The sequence below is a fragment of the Gymnoscopelus microlampas genome (genome assembly GCF_963454915.1).
Source record: "Gymnoscopelus microlampas genome assembly, chromosome: 3".
In the NCBI taxonomy this organism is placed as follows: domain Eukaryota; kingdom Metazoa; phylum Chordata; class Actinopteri; order Myctophiformes; family Myctophidae; genus Gymnoscopelus; species Gymnoscopelus microlampas.
In genome coordinates, this window is record NC_139940.1 from 14751085 (window position 1) to 14769661 (window position 18577).

The following is an 18577-nucleotide window of genomic DNA, read 5'->3' on the forward strand; positions in this document are numbered from 1 at the left end:
ATTGCACTGCTATTTTCATTATTTACAAAATAAGAAATAAAGAAAAGGTTGAAAATGTCCAAGATAGGGACCCCAGGTTCAAAGTGGTTAAAATGGCTCAATAATCTTATGAACTGAAATTTGAATTGAAAATGTTTATATATATATATTCATGAATATATTTCCCACTCCTTTCCAATTGGCCGTCCCCTGACAAACACAGGTCATCATCATTTGAACTGTGTCATAGCAGCCTGTGACATATGTCATCCTCAATCTCTCTTTCCGGTCTCTCACTACACATAAAAAACTAATGCATCAACATTATCTTTAAAAAGATCAATCTGAACAGACCAAAGAAGGGTCAAATCTGTACAACAGAAAACATGCCTTCAATATGAAAATCCATCGGATACAAATGAACAATTATTAAGACCTGAAGCGGTTCTTTAAAAAAAACGAAATCCTAACCGTTTTTGGAAAAAAATCTAAAACATTTTTTTTCAAGATTTAAAAAAAATAGCAGATCTACAAGCTCATAGCGCGGCACTCGGTGCCGCGCTATGAGCTTGTATATCTGCTACTTTTGAATAGCCAAAGAAATCTAAAGTGACACAGATGCGTTCCAGGTTTACTTATTGTTTAGTATAGTTGCTTATCAAACACACTGAAGTCAGTACACTGTTTGATCACTGCTAGGAACTAAACTAATCTGAACTCCAAATAAAAGGCCACAATTTAATATTCAGGCCATGGTGTCATGTTTAAATAGGCCAGTTAGGTTGGCATAAGTCTGAGACTTGTTTTTGTTATTAAGAGAGCCTGTTTGTACATAAACTAAGCTGTTAGTCTGTTTGTAAGAGTTGTTATCTACGTAATGGTTCTTTCCTGTTTACAGATGCACAGTAGGGATAGATTCCTGGACATTATCAAGCTTTTTGAAAGCTGTTGTGCCTTGGAGGGGGGGGGGGTTCTCTTACTGCCCAAACACATTGCTCCAAAATTTTAGCAGAAGTACATAATATCTCATATGGTCGAGAGTGTATCAACTAGTGTCACTCACTGCACATTAGCAAGTGTGAGAAGCCAAGGTAAATGCTTTCCTCTAGTGGTCAGAACTGAGATGTTCCAGCATGCAAATATATACGTTTTAACTGCCAACAAGAGAGAGGATTACTTGCACCATAAAAACTGTGGACTGGGGGAATTACGGTGTCATCAAAGTGGCGCTCGATCACAATGCCACATTAAGACCAAAAGCATCACGAACAATCCAAAACGAAGTTCCCAGACATTGGCCCCCGTGTAAGTAGGCCCCCCTAAAGTATAGGATATTAATAATCAGTTTGACAGGCCTGGATTGTAATCAGCTTTTAGTCTGTCTATTAGTATGCAGAGAAGGACAGGCAAGCTGAGAGGGAAGAGGAAGAGGAGGGGTCAGAGGGAGGGGAGGATGGAGAGAGAATTGAAGTGAGAAAGAGCCATCTCTCTCTCTATTTCTTTCATTCTTTCTCTCTCTTTCCCCTTCAACTTGCTCACATCGCCTGGCAACCAAACCACAGTGCAGGGAATGTGTACAGTGGTCTGGAGACTGGCTCTGGCTTCGCCTCTTCTCTTTGTCCGCTCATTAATGGTGTTAATTGCTTACAAACACATGAAAGAAAAATCTTGAGTTTTCTTTCTTTTTTTCGTCTCCTGAAGGAACGTAGTGAGGATTTAAATGTGTGCTGCTGGTCTGAGGTTTTAGGGCTGTAAAAAAAGGGGGCCCTTGAGCGAGAGTTGTAAAAAACCAAAAAAAACGCCGTAAACCACATTGGTGGAAGTCACTCACAGCAATCCCAGAACATTTGTGTCCCCTTGGAGACTGAAGTAGTTCCACATATGCCTGAATACTAGAGGCCGTCCGATATTGAGATTATTATCGGTTTGGCCGAAATATCTACCATTACTTGACTTTTTTTTTTACAACATCGCTATCTGTAACATGCAGCCAATGTATCTCGATTTTTTACCACTTTCAAAGTTTCAACCTGCCGTTCCCGAAAAAAGAAAATTTGTACAATGTGAAATTTCTCTGCAGAAAAGCAAATAAACGTCTTTGTTCAAACTGCCGTTCCTATTTTGCATGTCATATTTTTTTTGTCAATATTTGTCACATTCAGAAATTGCTTATCTACAAACTCATAATGCGTTGTGAGCTTGTAGATGAGTTATTTATGAAAACGTTTGAATAGGAATAGGTTAAATGCTCTCAAATCTAAACTTAAATTAATCTAAGTTTTTTAAATTGATGAGAAAACGTTATACCTTTTGACAAAATATTGGCAACCGGTGGTCAAGGACTCTCCAAAATCAGGATCGCCATCAGACTAAAAAATCTGGCATCGGTCGGGCTCTGCTGAGTACCTGTCATCTTTCGTTATGCATTACATGTAAGTGAGTTCAATCGTCATAGGTTTGAATGTAAACAGAGATTTGGAACTAAATGCATTTTTGTTTTGGTGTAACACCTAAATAATTAATGAACTTACACTTCTCTTTAAAAAAAAATCATAAACGTAACCATTATGCATTAGTTAACAACTAGTTCAGATACACAGCTTTACCGGTTGCACAAAACACCTATTATTATACATACTATAAACTACCTCCACAAACAATACATGCTTGCATATTCCAAGTAAGAAAATGGCAAATATGAGATAACGAGAGCATTGCATTTTTCTGTTGCTAAGTAGTTAGGAGTTCAGCTATGAAGTATTGAGCAATTTCACTAATTGACCATAATAGCTATGTCATCAAGCTGTAACTAACCAGAGGCTTATCTAATGAAGTTTAGGATGGGTTCTACAAAGACAAACACGCTGTGCACCCCAAGGTCTATGACATGCCCCTAGGTTAAAGGTTAATCTCTACTTGGAGCAACGAACAGAGCCAGGGCAACCCGAGGAACAAAAATAAATAAAAGATTGAATTGAATCAGTATTTCTCCATCTGCACGCCGGTCTACATTTCCCCAACAATACAGTAGTTGATAAAAAAAAAGATGCTAAAGGAAGCTCTTGACACCTTGTTGAGTCTGACTAGGGGGAAAAAAATGGAGACGACAGCCTTTCTCTTTTGTTGTCAGACTTGAGCCTTGGGAGGAATTAGCGAACCATTTTCCCTCCACATTCGACTCTAAAGCTTGGGGCTTAATCAAGTGGAAATTTGTGCAAAAGGGGGTTGATGGGGTGGCTGTGGGTCGGGGTGCAGGGGTAGAATGGCACAATTGTTCGCGGGAAGGCCTCATGTTGAGTCCTCTTTGATGTTTCTCTGAGGAGATTCTTGCTGAAGTTTTACAGTAGCTTGTTTGCTCAAATGAGTTTGTGTGATATAACATGATGCAGACAACATACAAGGTGCAAGGTGGAGGTCCCTGAAGGAAGAATTTCACCTGTAATGTTCAATCCGTCCGGGAAGGCATCTGTGTCATATTCGATTTTTAGCTATAGCCATTATTTTATACTTTGGCTATTCAAAAATAGCAGATCTACAAGCTCATAGCGCGGCACCGAGTGCCGCACTATGAGCTTGTAGATCTGCTAATTTTGAAAAATCATAAAAATGTGTGCAAATCTTTGAATATGTATTTTTTTAAAGCGAACATTTGTAACTCAAATCTTTGCTTCTGGGGGTCCCTGGAACAAAATATTTTGAGATGGGGGTCCGCGACCAAATACATATAATTTTGGGGGTCCTTGACATGAAGAAGTCTGAGAACCACTGATATTATAGCATCATACGGTTTTCAGAAAACTGTTAGGATTTAGAAGACATTTGTAGATGCGTTCCAGGATTGAATTGGCTAATAGTATCCTATCCCCCCACATAATTAGCAACTTTCACAACGTATTGTCATGTAAAAACAACAAAAGTTCAACATTTCTAGTCGTGTGTTGTAGTTTGTGTGTTTTGTCCCTGCTATGAACTTGCTCTATGTCTCAAAGAAGAATATCAACACTGAAGTGAGCACTCTGCTGTGCCCATGCCTATACAAGCAGGCGGGGGTCCCCACTGGTCCATTGTGTTGCAAAGCCTTTCTCATGCATGTCTTGAATGAAAGCCAGCGTATCGACGGGCTAAGGATAATCACGTTTTCCTAAAGACAGGCTTATTAGTTGCAACTAAATAAAGCTGCACGAACGAGGTGACTAGAAATCAATGCATCTTGTTATATGTGGGAGAACGTTGTGCTAGTGGTAGGAACAGGAGACGGATAATCTAACTACATTTAAATGTGTATTTCTTGTAAGCTATTTCAGGGCAAACAGTTCAGAAACAGTCAGAGTGCCGCAGTGTTATTCTGATTAGGCTTAGTCTACATGTTTTAAAAGCAATACATCCACTGCACTGACTGGTCAACCTGTTACTTAGGTGTAAAATGAACAGTGGTGGAAAGTAGCTGGGTACATTTACTCAAGTATTGTACTAAGTACACTTTTGAGGTATTTTTTTACTTTGCTGGAGTAATTCCAATATTCAATACTTTTACTTCTACTCCACTACATCTCAGAGGCAAATATTGCACTTTTACTCCACTACAATTATTTGAAAACTTACTAGTTACTTTGCAGATATAAATTATTATACTATAAAACATACATTAACCACTTTAGCCCTATTTTATACCAAGCTAGTATATCTACAAGCTCACAACGCCTTGCACAACACGTTGTGAGCTTGTAGATCTGCTATTTTCAAACATTTTAGTACATTTACTTTTGGTACATTAAGTATATTTTGATGCCAATACTTTTGTACTTTTACTCAAGTAACATTTTGAACACATGATGCAGGCCTTTTACATGTAACAGAGTATTTTTGTATTGTGGTATTGCTACTTTAGTAAAATATCTGAGTACTTCTTCCACACTGAAAATGGATGACACATTGTAGCCCTGAAACATAGACACATTGTAGCTATTTTCCATAAGCCTACCTTTCTGCTGCAATCTTCGGCAGGACAGGTGCAGCCAGGCTGCCTGCAGCCCTTCAGTGACACTCCGATGCGTCCTCCTGTCCTGGGACACTTGATGCGTCCTCCTGTCCTGGGACACTTGTCATGTCATGTCACCACGTCCCGTCCCGTCGATTGAGTTCCCGTTACTTTATGTCGCTGCAGGCAGATCAACAAAAGCTATGTTTTATATTAGGCTTCGTTCATATAGAGATGCTATGTTGAGTTGAAGTAACATCCTATAGACACGGTCAACTAACTTCCAGTGCACTTGCTTTACTTTTGGATGGACATTGCCAGCAGTTGTCAGTGCAGGGGGACTGGCAGTGTTGCCAGATTGTGTGAGAGAAATAAGCAGCCAGGTATATGAAAAAAAAAAGCTAAAAAAATAGCCGATCTACAAGCTCAGTCACAACGCACAAAATACTTTCAGATGGGGGGGGGGCGTGGACAAATGCCTAGGCCTGTTAGTTTGGGGGTCCTTGACATGAAAATGTTTGAGAACCACTGGTTTAAACAACATTAGGAAACAAGCCCAAATATATAAGCAACTACACTTTAGAAACAAGCCCCAAAAAACGCAAGCCGCAACTACAGATATTTACAAGCAACTTTACAGAATAACAAGCCCAAAGTCGCTTATAATAAGCGGACATGGCAACGCAGGGGACTGGGGGGGGGGGTATTTGGATTAAGCCGGGGGGCGGGGCCTTCGCCTCCCCTCCCCTTTCAGAGCTGCTCATTGTTCGTCTCATGCAACCGGACCCAGGCCTTCATTTGGCTCTCTGCGCAGTGTTGGGAAAAGTACTAACATTTTTTACCTAAGTAAAGTATCAATTGCAATCAATGTCTATGCAACATAGACTAGTTACAAGTAAAAGTCCGGAATTCAAAATTTACATGAGTAAAATTGCAAAAGTATTGGCATCAAAATTTACTTTAAAGTACCAAAAGTAGAAATTACTCATTGTGCAGAATCGCCATGCATTGTGAGCTTGTAGATCTGCTATTTTCAAATGGCCAAATATATATATTGGTGAAGTGGCTAATGTGTTTATAATAATAATCAAAATCTACAAAGTAACTTGGTTGTCTTATTGTAAACTGTACTTCCATGTGCTTTTTCTCTGCAACCTTCTAAATAAAGTATTCAATCAATCAAACTAGTAAATAAAGTTTTCAAATAATTGTAGTGGAGTAAAAGTACAATATTGGCCTCTGAGATGTAGTGGAGTAGAAGTAAAAGTATTGGAAATTGGAAATACTCGAGTAAAGTACAAATGCCTAAAATTGTACTTAAGTACAGTACTTGAGTACATGTACATAGTTACTCACCTGTCACCTCTGTAATTGAATTCATGAATCCCAGGACCAGCCATATTGGAAAGAAATTGGGCCTCTTCCTTACTTCCTTCACAGGTGTTACTAATGATGCTAATGAAAGCTCTGTTCCATTTAGTGTAGCACAATGGTTCTCAAACTTTCAAGCGGCGCGAAAAACAAATGACGCTTCACCGGCGCGTTTCAATGTTGTTGTTGTAGGCTGTAGCGCTTCTTTAGCAGCCGCTGCTTCTAAATTTCGGCGCTTTTCGACGATAGTTATGTCTTCTTTCACTCCCCCCCCCCCCTAAGGTTGGTGCCCTGTACTTCAGCACCTACTCAAGGAACCAGGTCCAGGATGCTATTAAAGAAAATGTTTGGACATTTTTGATTTTTTTAAAAACATAAATCTTCCCTTCTGGACGTCCCTACCACAAAACCTTTTCAGATGGGGGTCCGCGGCCAAATATATATAAATTTGGAGGTCCTCCACATGAAAAAGTTAGAGAACCTCAGTCTGTTCTAAATGATTTGCCAAAGCATCTTGCAACGTGGGTCTATTCTACTTCTGACCACAGGGTGGCAGTAGTACTACATTAGACGCTCTCTGTCTCTCTTGTTCTCTGAGTTTTTTTTTTTTCAAATTTCAAGTTTTCAAGTCAACATGTTACCAGTAATACCAAGAAATATGATCTATATGGTTTATTACAATATATAAAAGACAAAATACATATATGCATAATTAGAATCCATGATGAAAATATGCATATACAGTATAATTATACAGTAAAATGTGTTTACATATAGATTTTTATACATAATAGCGAGATATTTTTGCATTAAAAACTGGCAGTGGTGATTTTGTAGTTTCTCCTCAGACGCCCTCAAGTCCACACAGCGGGGGGCTCCTTGTGAACAACGTCCCGAGAGCAGCAGCACCGTTACACCTGAGATCCACGGCTTAGAAAGGTCTCACACAAACACACACACACACACACACACACACACACACACACACACACACACACACACACACATGCACACACGCAGTCTCACACGCGCACGCACACACACACACACACACACACACACACACACACACACACACACACACACACACACACACACACACACACACGCGCACACACACACACACACACACGCACACACACACACACACACACACACACACACACACACACACACACAGAACGACAAATCCCACTCCACTCTTATCACATAGCTTCTAGGGACAAACACGTCAAACCGACAGCACAGAGGAGTTGGAAAACATCAAACGTCCTCTGGTCTTCATCGTCCCCGAACGATGTCCCTTTCAGAGAAACGAGCAAGTCCGGCAGAAAAAGTCTTATCAACAAACAAATGCTATGCTTTTCATAAAGACACCGATAGCTACAGAGAAACTGTCTAAAGGCATATCGTATACCCGTGGCAGCCATACTGCGTGCCACCCCCCCTCCCCCCCAGCATGTCTAATGTCTGTATACATCAGGATAGCTTAGGCAGAACAGAACTACTGGAGGAGTGGGTGTAATGGAAAAGAAAGATCCTGGACAGACATGGAGACATTCCCATGGGTGTTGAGGTAAAGTCCTTCAGACTGGTGTTGCGGCGGTGGTTGGTCCTGTACTGTATGCTTCCCCGGTCATGTCTGGTGGTAGTGGTGGTAATGGTGGTGGTGGTGGTGTTCGTGGTGGTGATGATGCTCGTGGCGTTGGACCAGTGGGACCACAAACCCAGGGCTACCCCCGGGCGGACCCGAGACCTGCTCTCTCTCCATGCCCGACAGGGCAGAGGCCCCCTGAGGGGCCTGCTGATGCTGCTGGGGGTGGGAGGGAGAGGACAGGGGGACTTTGGAGGGGGACATGGCCTCTCTGGCTTTGGCCCTCAGGCGTTTGCTGTGGCTGTACTGCAGCGGGTGTTGGTGATGCCCGGTGGCCTGGCCCTGGTGGGGGAGGTGGTACACGTCCTGGCCCCCGTGGCCGCCGGAGTTGGCCCCGTGCAGCGCCGCCGACTGCAGAGCCGGGTAGTAGCCGTGACATTTACCCGATTTGCCGCCTCCTCCATTCCCCGCGCCTCCTTTGTGCGTTCCCTTGGGGGACTTGAGGAAGTGAATGCCCTTGCCGCGGGACTCGGCGGGGTTGTAGTTGTCTGCAATGACTTGTGAGCGGCGCTGGTGGCCCACGTGGGGCTCGGGTTCATGGGAGCGCGAGCGGCTCTGGGAATGGGAATGGGTTTGGGGCTGGGGTTGAGCCTGGGATTGGGATTGGGACTGCGAGGTCCGAACGTGGGCCTCCTGGGGAGTGGGGAGCGGAGAGGTGGTTCCTGGAAGACAGGTGAAAACACAGGTCTGTTATTTATCTATGAATGATAAGAAGGAACTTCGATTTATACTTTGTTGTACGACAGAGTAATTTGTCAAAAATAGGAGATCTACAAGCTCACAACAATGCAATGAGCTTCTAGGTCGGCTATTTTTGGCGCATGACTCCGTCATATGACAAAGTATAAATTATTCTGATGCGCTTGATGCACACCAGATCACTGCTTTTACAAACCAACTCTTCAAATTATATATCAAACATATTGTAATAAAATATTGAGAGGTGTACACATTGTGAGCGTGTAGTTTGGCTATTTTCGAAATAATTTAAAACGATTTTGTGGTTAAGACTGTAAAACAAGATGAAAGGAGCTGTACACACCTTCAAACCTGGAGGTGTAGTTCTCGATACCAGCCAGGTCCAGATAGTGATTCCTCCTCTCAGTGTTCTCATCAACGCAGTAATGTTGACCGTCAGCTGCAGGCGTCTCACTGCTCTGCCCCCTGATGAGTCCATCACAATCACAAACATTATTTTACTGACTGGACTGGCTTCAACTGAACTGGAACTTGAATTGAAGATAGGGGTGTGAAGATTGATCTCAACGTGGCGATTCAACAAATGGATGCAGTTGATCGATTATTTTTCGTCCCAAAATAAAATGTATTGAAACAGGTCACTTATTTAAAATAAACACGGTGAGAACATGACACTTTTATACAAGGTATATTCTGCTAAACCTTTACTGAGTAAATCATTCCTCTTGTCCACAAAGGCCAAGTATATTATTTCGATAGCATGTCATTTAGACAGATGCTAGGTTTGATGTTTACCTGGTATCCTAGTTACTTTGTAGTACGTTGTTTACTTGACTATTTACCCTGTTGTTTGTTGAGTAGAGGTTAATGCAACATACTACGATCTCGCACTTTGTAAGTCACTATGAACATCTGGTACATGCCTAAATCGTAAATTGTTGTGAGATCAGAGATTTACACCCCTATTTGAAGTGTATTATTTGTGTGCTAACCTGGCATGAGACGAGAGACGTTTGTCCGCTGAGCGACCCTCCTCCTGGTGACAGCGTCCCAACTCACGCTCTGAAACAGAGATGTGCAAAGATACCTTTTAATAGACAGACCCACATAACAAACACACAAATATCCCCACTGTACAACCTGCAATTTGTAGGCCTACAAAGTGTATCTGGATTCATAATAAGACGGGGAAGACCTGCACCACTCAAACACCACCAAATACTAGTTTTAAGAGGAGTTTAACACACCTTGAACTTGTACTTAGAATCAATATATAACACGGCATACAGGCTCACGGTAGAAAACATCAAACCATTAAGAAACATTAAAACTCTGGAGGAAGTCTTTGAAATGTCTCTAACCTGAAACAGTGTCTCTCCTGCGGGTCCTGGGCTCAGGTGTGACGGTCAGCTTGACACGGAGCGTCTTACTCTTGTGACAGGAGTGATTGACAGAGGCGTCCACGACGTCGTAGATGGTGTGCATCAGACTGGACATGTCCTGAAAAAGCAGGGAAAGCAGTGTTTTGTACTGAAACTTTGTAATGAAAAGATGTTTTAACCCATTAAGAGCTGAGGCCGATTCTACAAATGCCTTCTTAATCAGTGGTTCTCAAACTTTTGGCCCCCGTGGCCGTAATTCCGAGTCTGATTCTGAAGGAACATTACAGTGATGACCTCTTTCGCAATCTGGGAACCCATTCGGTTAAAAATATATCGTTGCTGACGGGCAGAAACCTCTTATCTCCATATTCTAACCTTTTGTGTTTTTTTGTAAATGAATGCCCTCCTTGATCACACCACGCGTCACACAAAAGCATCAAAAGTAGCAGATCCACAAGCTCCAAACACAGCGCGAAGCAACGAGTTTTTTGGATTTTGATTCTTGAAAAGTAACAGTTTTGGACATATGAGTTTTCCACCCGACAGAGACGGTATATATATATTCTTATTATTTCTGTGTGTGTGTGTGAATCTGTTTTGAGAGATTACCTCTTTCGTGACTTTGCCACTGTTGTCAAAGTCATAGAGGGTGAAGATCCACTCCTGTCTGTTGTCATCCTCTACGGAGACATCACATTCCAAGTCCTGTGTGGACACGGTCACATTATTTAATGTGTTTAACAAAACACATGGTTTTACTAGCTCTATTGTTAACTTCAAGTCCTCCATAAACAGCTGGCTGAATAAGCAGCTGAACCTAGTTATGACTGTCAATTAGTAGAGTTGTAGTAGGATCCATTTACAGCACCCATGTTGTTTTTTTGTTATATTAGTTGTATAGTACTTTGGAAATTGTATGAATGTATTTATTATTGATAATATTTTTCTGAATGTCTCTGTTACAAATACAATGTGCACAACCAAACTAGGTGCTGCCGAGAACAAGCCTTGTAAGGCCAAGCTTAATCCTTAAGACTGGGAACGCATCTGTGTCATTTTAAGATTTATTTGGGCAATTAAAAAAATAGCAGATATACAAGCTTGTAGCGCGGCACTATTTTTTTTTGAAAAGTCGTGAAAATGTGTGCAAATCTTCAGTTTGAATATATAGATTTTTTTTACTCAAATCTTTTCTTCTGGGGATTCTACAAAAGTCTTCTAAATCCCAAGTTTTTTTATTTATTTGATTTTTTACTTTTGTTGCAATATTATCAATGGTTTTCAATTTGTTTTCATGTCAAGGACCCCCAAAATAATATGTATTTGTCCACGGACCCCCACCCATCTAAAAATATTTTGTTCCAGGGACCCCCAGAAGCAAAGATTTGAGTTAAAAATGTATATAAAAGATTTGCACAATTTTTCCACGCTATCAGCTTGTAGATCTGCTATGAATAGCCAAGGAAATCTTAAAATGTCACAGATGCATCCCGAACTTCCCGGTCTAAATGGCTTAAGACAGCAGAGGGCAGCAAAGCACTGCGAAACTCCATTGCACGACATGACCTGTTAATACTGTAGTAGCTGTCAGGTGGAAACCTTGTATGTCCAAAACAGTAACTTTTCAGGAAATATTTTCTATATAATATAAAAACATTTATAAAAACCCACTTTCACTTTTACTTTCAAAACATTTCAAATTAGCCAACATAGCAGATCTACAAGCTCACAACTGCTATTTTGGCCACTTTTGTGAGACGCTGTTGTACGAAGAAGTAGGGCATTAATTTACGGGAGGGTGGGGGAAACATATAAAGTTGAAATATGGAGATACAAGTTTTTTTCTGTGCGACAGCAACGTGATACAATAATAATTTGTTCACATTTGACAAATGACTGACATGGTAGAGAGGCTGGACCTCTTCTGTCTCACCACTAACATCCATTGTAACAGGGTGAGTGGGTGGGTGGGCTGTCACACCCACCACAAACTTCCCTCAGGTACTCATTATCTACAAGTACTTTCCATTCCTTTTCAGATGACTTCAGTTGATTCAGAACGCTGCTGCTCGAGTCCTTACTAACACCAAGAGAGTGGAGCATATCACTCCAGTTCTTAAATCCTTACACCGGCTCCCTGTCTATAAAGCTTTGGTGGTTTTGATGGTTTAGGGCCAAAATAAATTTCTGATATTTGTGCGATATCATGAACCATCCAGATCTCTCAGGTCATCTTTGAAAAGGTCTGTTTCTGTCCCTAAAACCAACCAAAAATAAACGTGGGGAAGCAGGCATTTAGTTTCTATGCACCACATATCTGGAACAAACTCCCAGAAAACTGCAGGTCTGCTGGCACTCTTATTTCTTTTAAAACACAACTGTTTGCCGCTACCTTTGATTGAGTTATAACTTATTTAATTTTATGCATCCTAATGTCATTATATTATTGTGTTTCCTTTACTTGATGTTCTGTGTAAAGCACATTGAATTGCCTTGTTTTGCTATACAAATAAAATTGCCTTGCCTTGCCTCAGAGGAAAAGCATCACCCAGTAGATAAATCACATTTCAGCATAAGTCAATTAGGACCTCCTCAAATTCCCATCCCCACTCCATGTACTGTGCGAAAAAGGAGTAGTTCACCCAAAAATTACTTATTTTCTATCAATTACACACCCCATGACGAGATTTTTCAAGCCTAAGCCAATAATTTGATGACCGGCGGAGTCACCGGTAGGAGATTCAAAGAGTCTCCATTGAGTCTCCACCGGTCATCAAATTATTCCTTTTTTTATACTTCTACTCCACTACAGTTATTTCACAGATTTAGTTATTAGTTACTTTGCAGATTTAGATGATTATTACGAAACATACATTAACCAATTAAGCACTATTTTATATGCGACGCGTTCTGAGCTTGTAGTTCAGCTATTTTCTAAAGATTTTGCAAATCTTTTACATATTTCTACATCGTGGAATTGCTATATTTACTTAAGTTAAACAAATGTTAGTACTTCTTCCACCACTGTCCTCCACCCACACGCACATATACAGTATGCACTCCCCTCGTCTAAAATGGGATGAAACAAGTGACAGAGAGAGAAAAGAGAGGGGGGGGGGGGTTAAGATTTCCAACCAATGTATGTCTTTCTTCTTTCAGAGAGAGAGAAGGGGGGGGGACTTAAACGCAATTCTCAGTTACAGCTATTTTGGCAGCAACTTTGATTCAGAGGTATCTTGTAACATGACTGTAATTGGAAAAATAAACGTTTGGAGCACGGGCCCTGCTCGCAGGCATGTAAGACATGGAGGACTGACACCCTTGAGAAAGGCAGAACGCTTACAATAGAGGAGACCCTGGGGAGAGAGAGAGAGAGAGAGAGAGAGAGAGAGAGAGAGAGAGATTGAGAATGTAACAGCTCTTTATGGATCTATAACGTCTCAGCTTGCATAACCGGGGGAATGATTATCAAAGAGCCGATCCGAGTGGTTCTGTTCTGTGAAACGAGGACACGACCACGCACCAGATTCAAGAAGAACGGAATCAGACCCACATCGCTGCCAAGAACGAGGTTTGCGTGAGGAAAGCGTCCTTGGCACAGAGAGAGGGCACAGTGACAACGAAGCCAACATTACACCGCTAACACACAGGACTACCAACACATTACATGAATACAGGAACCTTTTGCTCTATTTATTACAGGTGGTCACTACGTTAAAACAGTGACTCTTATTCATTTCTAGGACCGCCCAGCGTGACATGCATTACGCCACGGACCCTCTGGGACCCTCAATCTACACTCACCTCAAATCTCAAGTGTTTATATAACTCTGAGAGAGTACAATTGGAACCAAATGGACCCGTAAGATTCCATTTGGTTCTATTTGCTGTTAAATGAATCACAAGTCCACACACTGTCATTACTCTGAGAGGAGAGGAGATCTGCAATTTTTTCATGCGACATTGGCGTTAACTAGGCTTAGCATCGATTATTGTTGTGATGGTTAAGTTTTGATAACACAAACTGTATTTCCTCAAGCCTTCTGATGGCTAGAACAGGAGGAAAACTAAAGCTCTTGCAGTACTTCTGACGGCAAATATACTACTGAAAGCATATCTCTCAGGGGTGCAATGCAGTACCAGTAACAGTAATGCTTTATGGCTATACATAAAGATGAAACTGTGGAGCACAGTGTAAAAAAAATAGTTAATTTAACTTTGAAAGTGTAAAAATGGACCCGTAAGGAATAGGATTCTGCTGTGGGGCGGACTGGAATGAATGGCGGAGGTTTTGCTTGTTTACATCTTGCCCTGTCACATTTATTACATAATTGCCTAATTGCAATTAATTGAGATAAATCGCAATTCTTTTGTGTAATTATCATAATCGTTTCCATGTTGAAAAAGTTTCATACATTCTCGCGTTGCGAGCTTGTAGATCGGCTATTTCCACCATTATAAAAAATATTAAATATGTCAGTCATTTCTTTATATCTCTGCTGTCCGGCAGAAACCAGCTATCTCCAAAATGTTCATTTTTCAGGAAATGACAAAAACAAAACAAAAAGTGGAGTTAGGAGGTTTTGGTCATCATTGATAAGAACAGCTGAAAGGACCTCCAAGCTCACAATGAGGTTGGAGGTCAAAAGGGGGTGGAGCCTGGAGTCAGCAAAACCAGCTAACTCCACCCCCCTTTGCTGGAGTTAGCTGGTTTAGCAGAAAGTTTGAGGATCCAATGGAGTTAGCTGGTTTTGTCAGAAGCACTTTTTAATACTTTCCATTGGTTCATTGGTGCATTGGTATGTGCCAATGTTCAATGCCAAAAAAACACAATTAAGATCGTTAACCACAATTTGTACGTCAAAAATGTCACGACCAGTGACAGCCCTGCTACTACTTACATCCAGGCTGATGCGTTTCTTCCCAGACGGCTTGGAGGTGGAGTTTCTAAGGTGCTCCGCCTCCTCAGAGTTGACGTAGCGCAGGTAGCTCTCACAGCCCTCCGCCTTCTCTGGTGGAAGAACCACTGGCAACACACACACATGAAACTGGGTTACAAATGCAGGGCTGGGCAATTCACAGAAAACATACGTATCCAATCCGATATTTAGAACCCGTAACCAACTAAAGGCCAATATATCATCTCTGTCGGGTGCAAACCTCATTATGTCCAAAACTGTACCTTTTCAGGATTCAAATTCAAAAACGGCAAAAGTAGCAGCTCGACAAGCTCCAATGTTTCGAGCTTGTGGATCTGCTACTTTTGAGCGAAACTGGCATTCATTAACGAAAAAAACACATAAAGTAAAATACGGAGATAAGAGGTTTCTGCCCGACAGCAACGATATGCTCTTTCTGACGTCGGGAGAAAAATCCAGTGCGGACGGGCTTCCCAGACTAGTACGGACAGTCGGGACATCTGAGGGGGGGGGGGGGGGGGGGGGGGGGGTCTACGAGTTCTGAGAATACCGCCCATTAGAAGTTCTGAATGAGGTCGATTTGTAGTTATATCGCCACCCTTTCTGAAAAACAAATGTTCGGACGTCGGTAGGAGCATGTATTGGGATTTAATCTTGCTCATGTAGGTTAATCGAATAATCAAGAAGCTGGGGTTTGTTTTGGTCGGGTTGCTTTTTATCTCTTTTTTTCCTTAATATTCTTATTAGAAGTTAAGCACAAAATCAGTTCACATCTGCATGACTGCACATATCAAGCTTATTTAGGTACACATGAAGTGACAACTTTCCATCAACACAGGATCGTTTGTCTTGCCTACTATACAGTATATCTAGGCAGCAGGGGAATGAGTGACAGATTAATTTCCCCCCCGAGGACAACCAATAGACTTAAGACAGTCGTTGCTATGAAGATGTGTAACGAGGCACATGTTGGTCGCTCATCTGAACTCGCTCAGAATTGCTCAGAAACAAGCAGTATGGAATGCTTCTGTGTGTAGCACTGCTGAGGGTGTATAGTGTTGTATATTGTATGTGTATATATATATATATATTTTCTTTTTGCCACCGTACTGATGGTGTTGCCTTGACTGTGATGTCTCTCCATCATGCTATATCTACAGTACTTTTTTCCTTTCCCTGTAATCTATTTTTAACTGCTGTACTGTCTTTGGCGTCTGAATTCCCCCAGCGGGATCAATAAAGGTCTTATCTTATCTTATTGTAAACCAGTGAGAGATGTAATGTGTTTTTCAGCTTACCCTCTAGGGGGCAGTGATGGGCTATCAATTGTCTTTCCTTCAGCTCACCATTTGGAAACTCCTGGGAGGAGAGAGAGGGAGAGAGAGAGGGGGAGAGATTAAGTTAAGTTCTTTGCTTACATGTATCTTTATTTTTTACAGCAAACGCACCTTTCTCTTTGTATTTCAGTTTTTGTATAGTAATTTGATTGCCAAGTTGAAATGTTACACAGCTGTTTCACGTTTCTGTATTCTAGTATTTTAATTGCACACACATTTCGTCATTTTGATTGGTTTTCTTTCACACTTGCTTTGGCATTGGCAATATAAACATATGTTTCCCATGCAAATAAAGCCCCTTTGAATTGAATTGAAATGAAATGAAATGAGAGACGCACAAGAAAGAGAGGAGAGGAGAGGAGAGGAGAGGAGAGGAGACTGCAGGGTTCCCCCTCACAGCCAAACTGTTTGAAACATCTGCACACTCATCCTTCACTGACTGTCCATCAAAAGTACAGAACAGTAAATAAATGCTCGACATCATCTTGGCTTTCTGCAGGAGACTCTCCAAAACCTGTTCCTTCTCATCCTTGTCGGACAGCGGAGGCCGGAGGAGAGCGAGTGTGAGACGGATTACTTGATGATTTTAGCATTGAACATTCCGATGGTAAATCCATTGGCTGCCCTCCGACATATAGGTGTATGGATAGACGATAAACTTTTACTTGACTTACATAAGGCTCAAAGTTAGGAAGCTCAAAGTGAAGATTGGCTTTTATTTTAGAAACACTGCTTTCAACGACACGAAAAAACGTGGAAGCTTCTTTTCTGTGATTGATGGCAGTGTCATATTGTATATGCAATGCAGCCTCCTCCATGTTACGAAGCCCTGATTCAGTGTACCATGCATCTCTACATTTCACTACAAATGCACCATTGTATGGGGCGGGCATACAGTAGGTGAGCGGGTAGAGAGAGAGGCCGTCTGGGAATCAGAAAGTGTCCTGTTTCCGGACTTTAACAGAGTACTTCTACATTGCAGTATTGATACTTTTACTTAAGTAAAACACTTGAGTACTTTTTCCACCACTGGTTGAAGTGTCCCAGAGCATTTCACAACTCGTACAGTGAACGAAAATGCCCGAAGGGAGTGGGGACTGGACTGACTTATCATTGCATTCTTTACGATCTGCTGCTCACAGACAGCGGCATTGGCTTATTCTGATCTATAGAGAGATACTGGGTTAACGTCCAGTTTACCTAAGTAAGTAAGTAAGTACAATTTTGAGGTATTTCCCATTTTCAATACTTTTACTTCTACTCCACTACATCTCGGACGTAAAATTTGTACTTTTCACTCCACTGCAATCATTTGAAAACTTTAGTTACGGGTTACTTTGTAAAACAATACATTAACCAACTTCAGACCTGTATATATTTACAAGCTCACAACGCCATCGCAAAGCAACACGTTATGAGCTTGTAGATCGGCTATGAGTACAAAAAGTGAGTACTTCTTCCACCACTGAATGGACCTGAGTTACAACTGCACTTGGACCACTTTTTTTCCCCTGTCTACTCTACACCATCTCTTTGCCAAAAATAGCCGATCTACAAGCTGCTACTTTCGCCGAATGTTCCCTCCCAACCAGAATAGGCATGCTGGGGTTTTGACAAATCTATGGAAAACAGCATTTTCCTACTATGCACCTTGGGCACGGAATAATCTACACAAAAAAGATCTAAAATTAGACACATTTATATAGCCATTGATGAATTGAAGGGAATCATAAACAATGTGATGATGGAGGCATGTGGTTTCCATTGTGTTTGAATAGCTGTTACTCTGTTTTATTGTGGATTTTTGTATATCATGTTTTTCCTTTACGTTTAAAGTATGCAAAGTAAACTGTGTCTCGTGCTCTCTTAGTAACATGCACTATTATTTCTTTTTTGCATCGACTCAAATTTCCTGTTGGAAAATTCCAGATGGGAATAGGATGGGACTGATTAAGCCCCCCCGACTCCTAAACTGTAAAACAAAAGAGGGTGGAGGGGTGGGGCAATGGAAGTTCTTCTGTCAGATGTGAATAATCTATATACCCCTACATAAAACACAACCGCAATGAATTCACAGCCGTTCCACAGATGTACACACAGCCTATGGCTCATATATGCGTGCACATACATGAGTGTGCACACTTATAGACTAACACACGCACGCGCGCACGTACACACACACACACACACACACACACACACACACACACACACACACACACACACACACACACGCACACACACTGTTCAGTTCTTTA

General features: G+C 41.4%; 1 protein-coding gene across 2 annotated transcripts in view; it reads right to left on the bottom strand.

Moving 5' to 3' along the window:
• Window positions 1-6985: 6985 nt before the first annotated feature.
• The window catches only part of nkd2b (NKD inhibitor of WNT signaling pathway 2b), a 43059-nt gene continuing 31467 nt past the window's right edge, over window positions 6986-18577 (bottom strand). Inside the window, exons 4-10 of one of the 2 annotated variants that reach the window (XM_084053035.1) lie at window positions 16281-16341; window positions 14965-15089; window positions 10673-10768; window positions 10043-10181; window positions 9674-9743; window positions 9025-9146; window positions 6986-8644 (exon numbers count right to left, since the gene is read on the bottom strand). In XM_084053035.1, coding sequence (XP_083909161.1) covers window positions 7965-8644; window positions 9025-9146; window positions 9674-9743; window positions 10043-10181; window positions 10673-10768; window positions 14965-15089; window positions 16281-16341 — 1293 coding nt within the window. In that variant the 3' untranslated portion in view covers window positions 6986-7964. The remainder of the gene's footprint in view (window positions 8645-9024; window positions 9147-9673; window positions 9744-10042; window positions 10182-10672; window positions 10769-14964; window positions 15090-16280; window positions 16342-18577) is intronic. The other variant, XM_084053036.1, reaches the window with a different exon arrangement.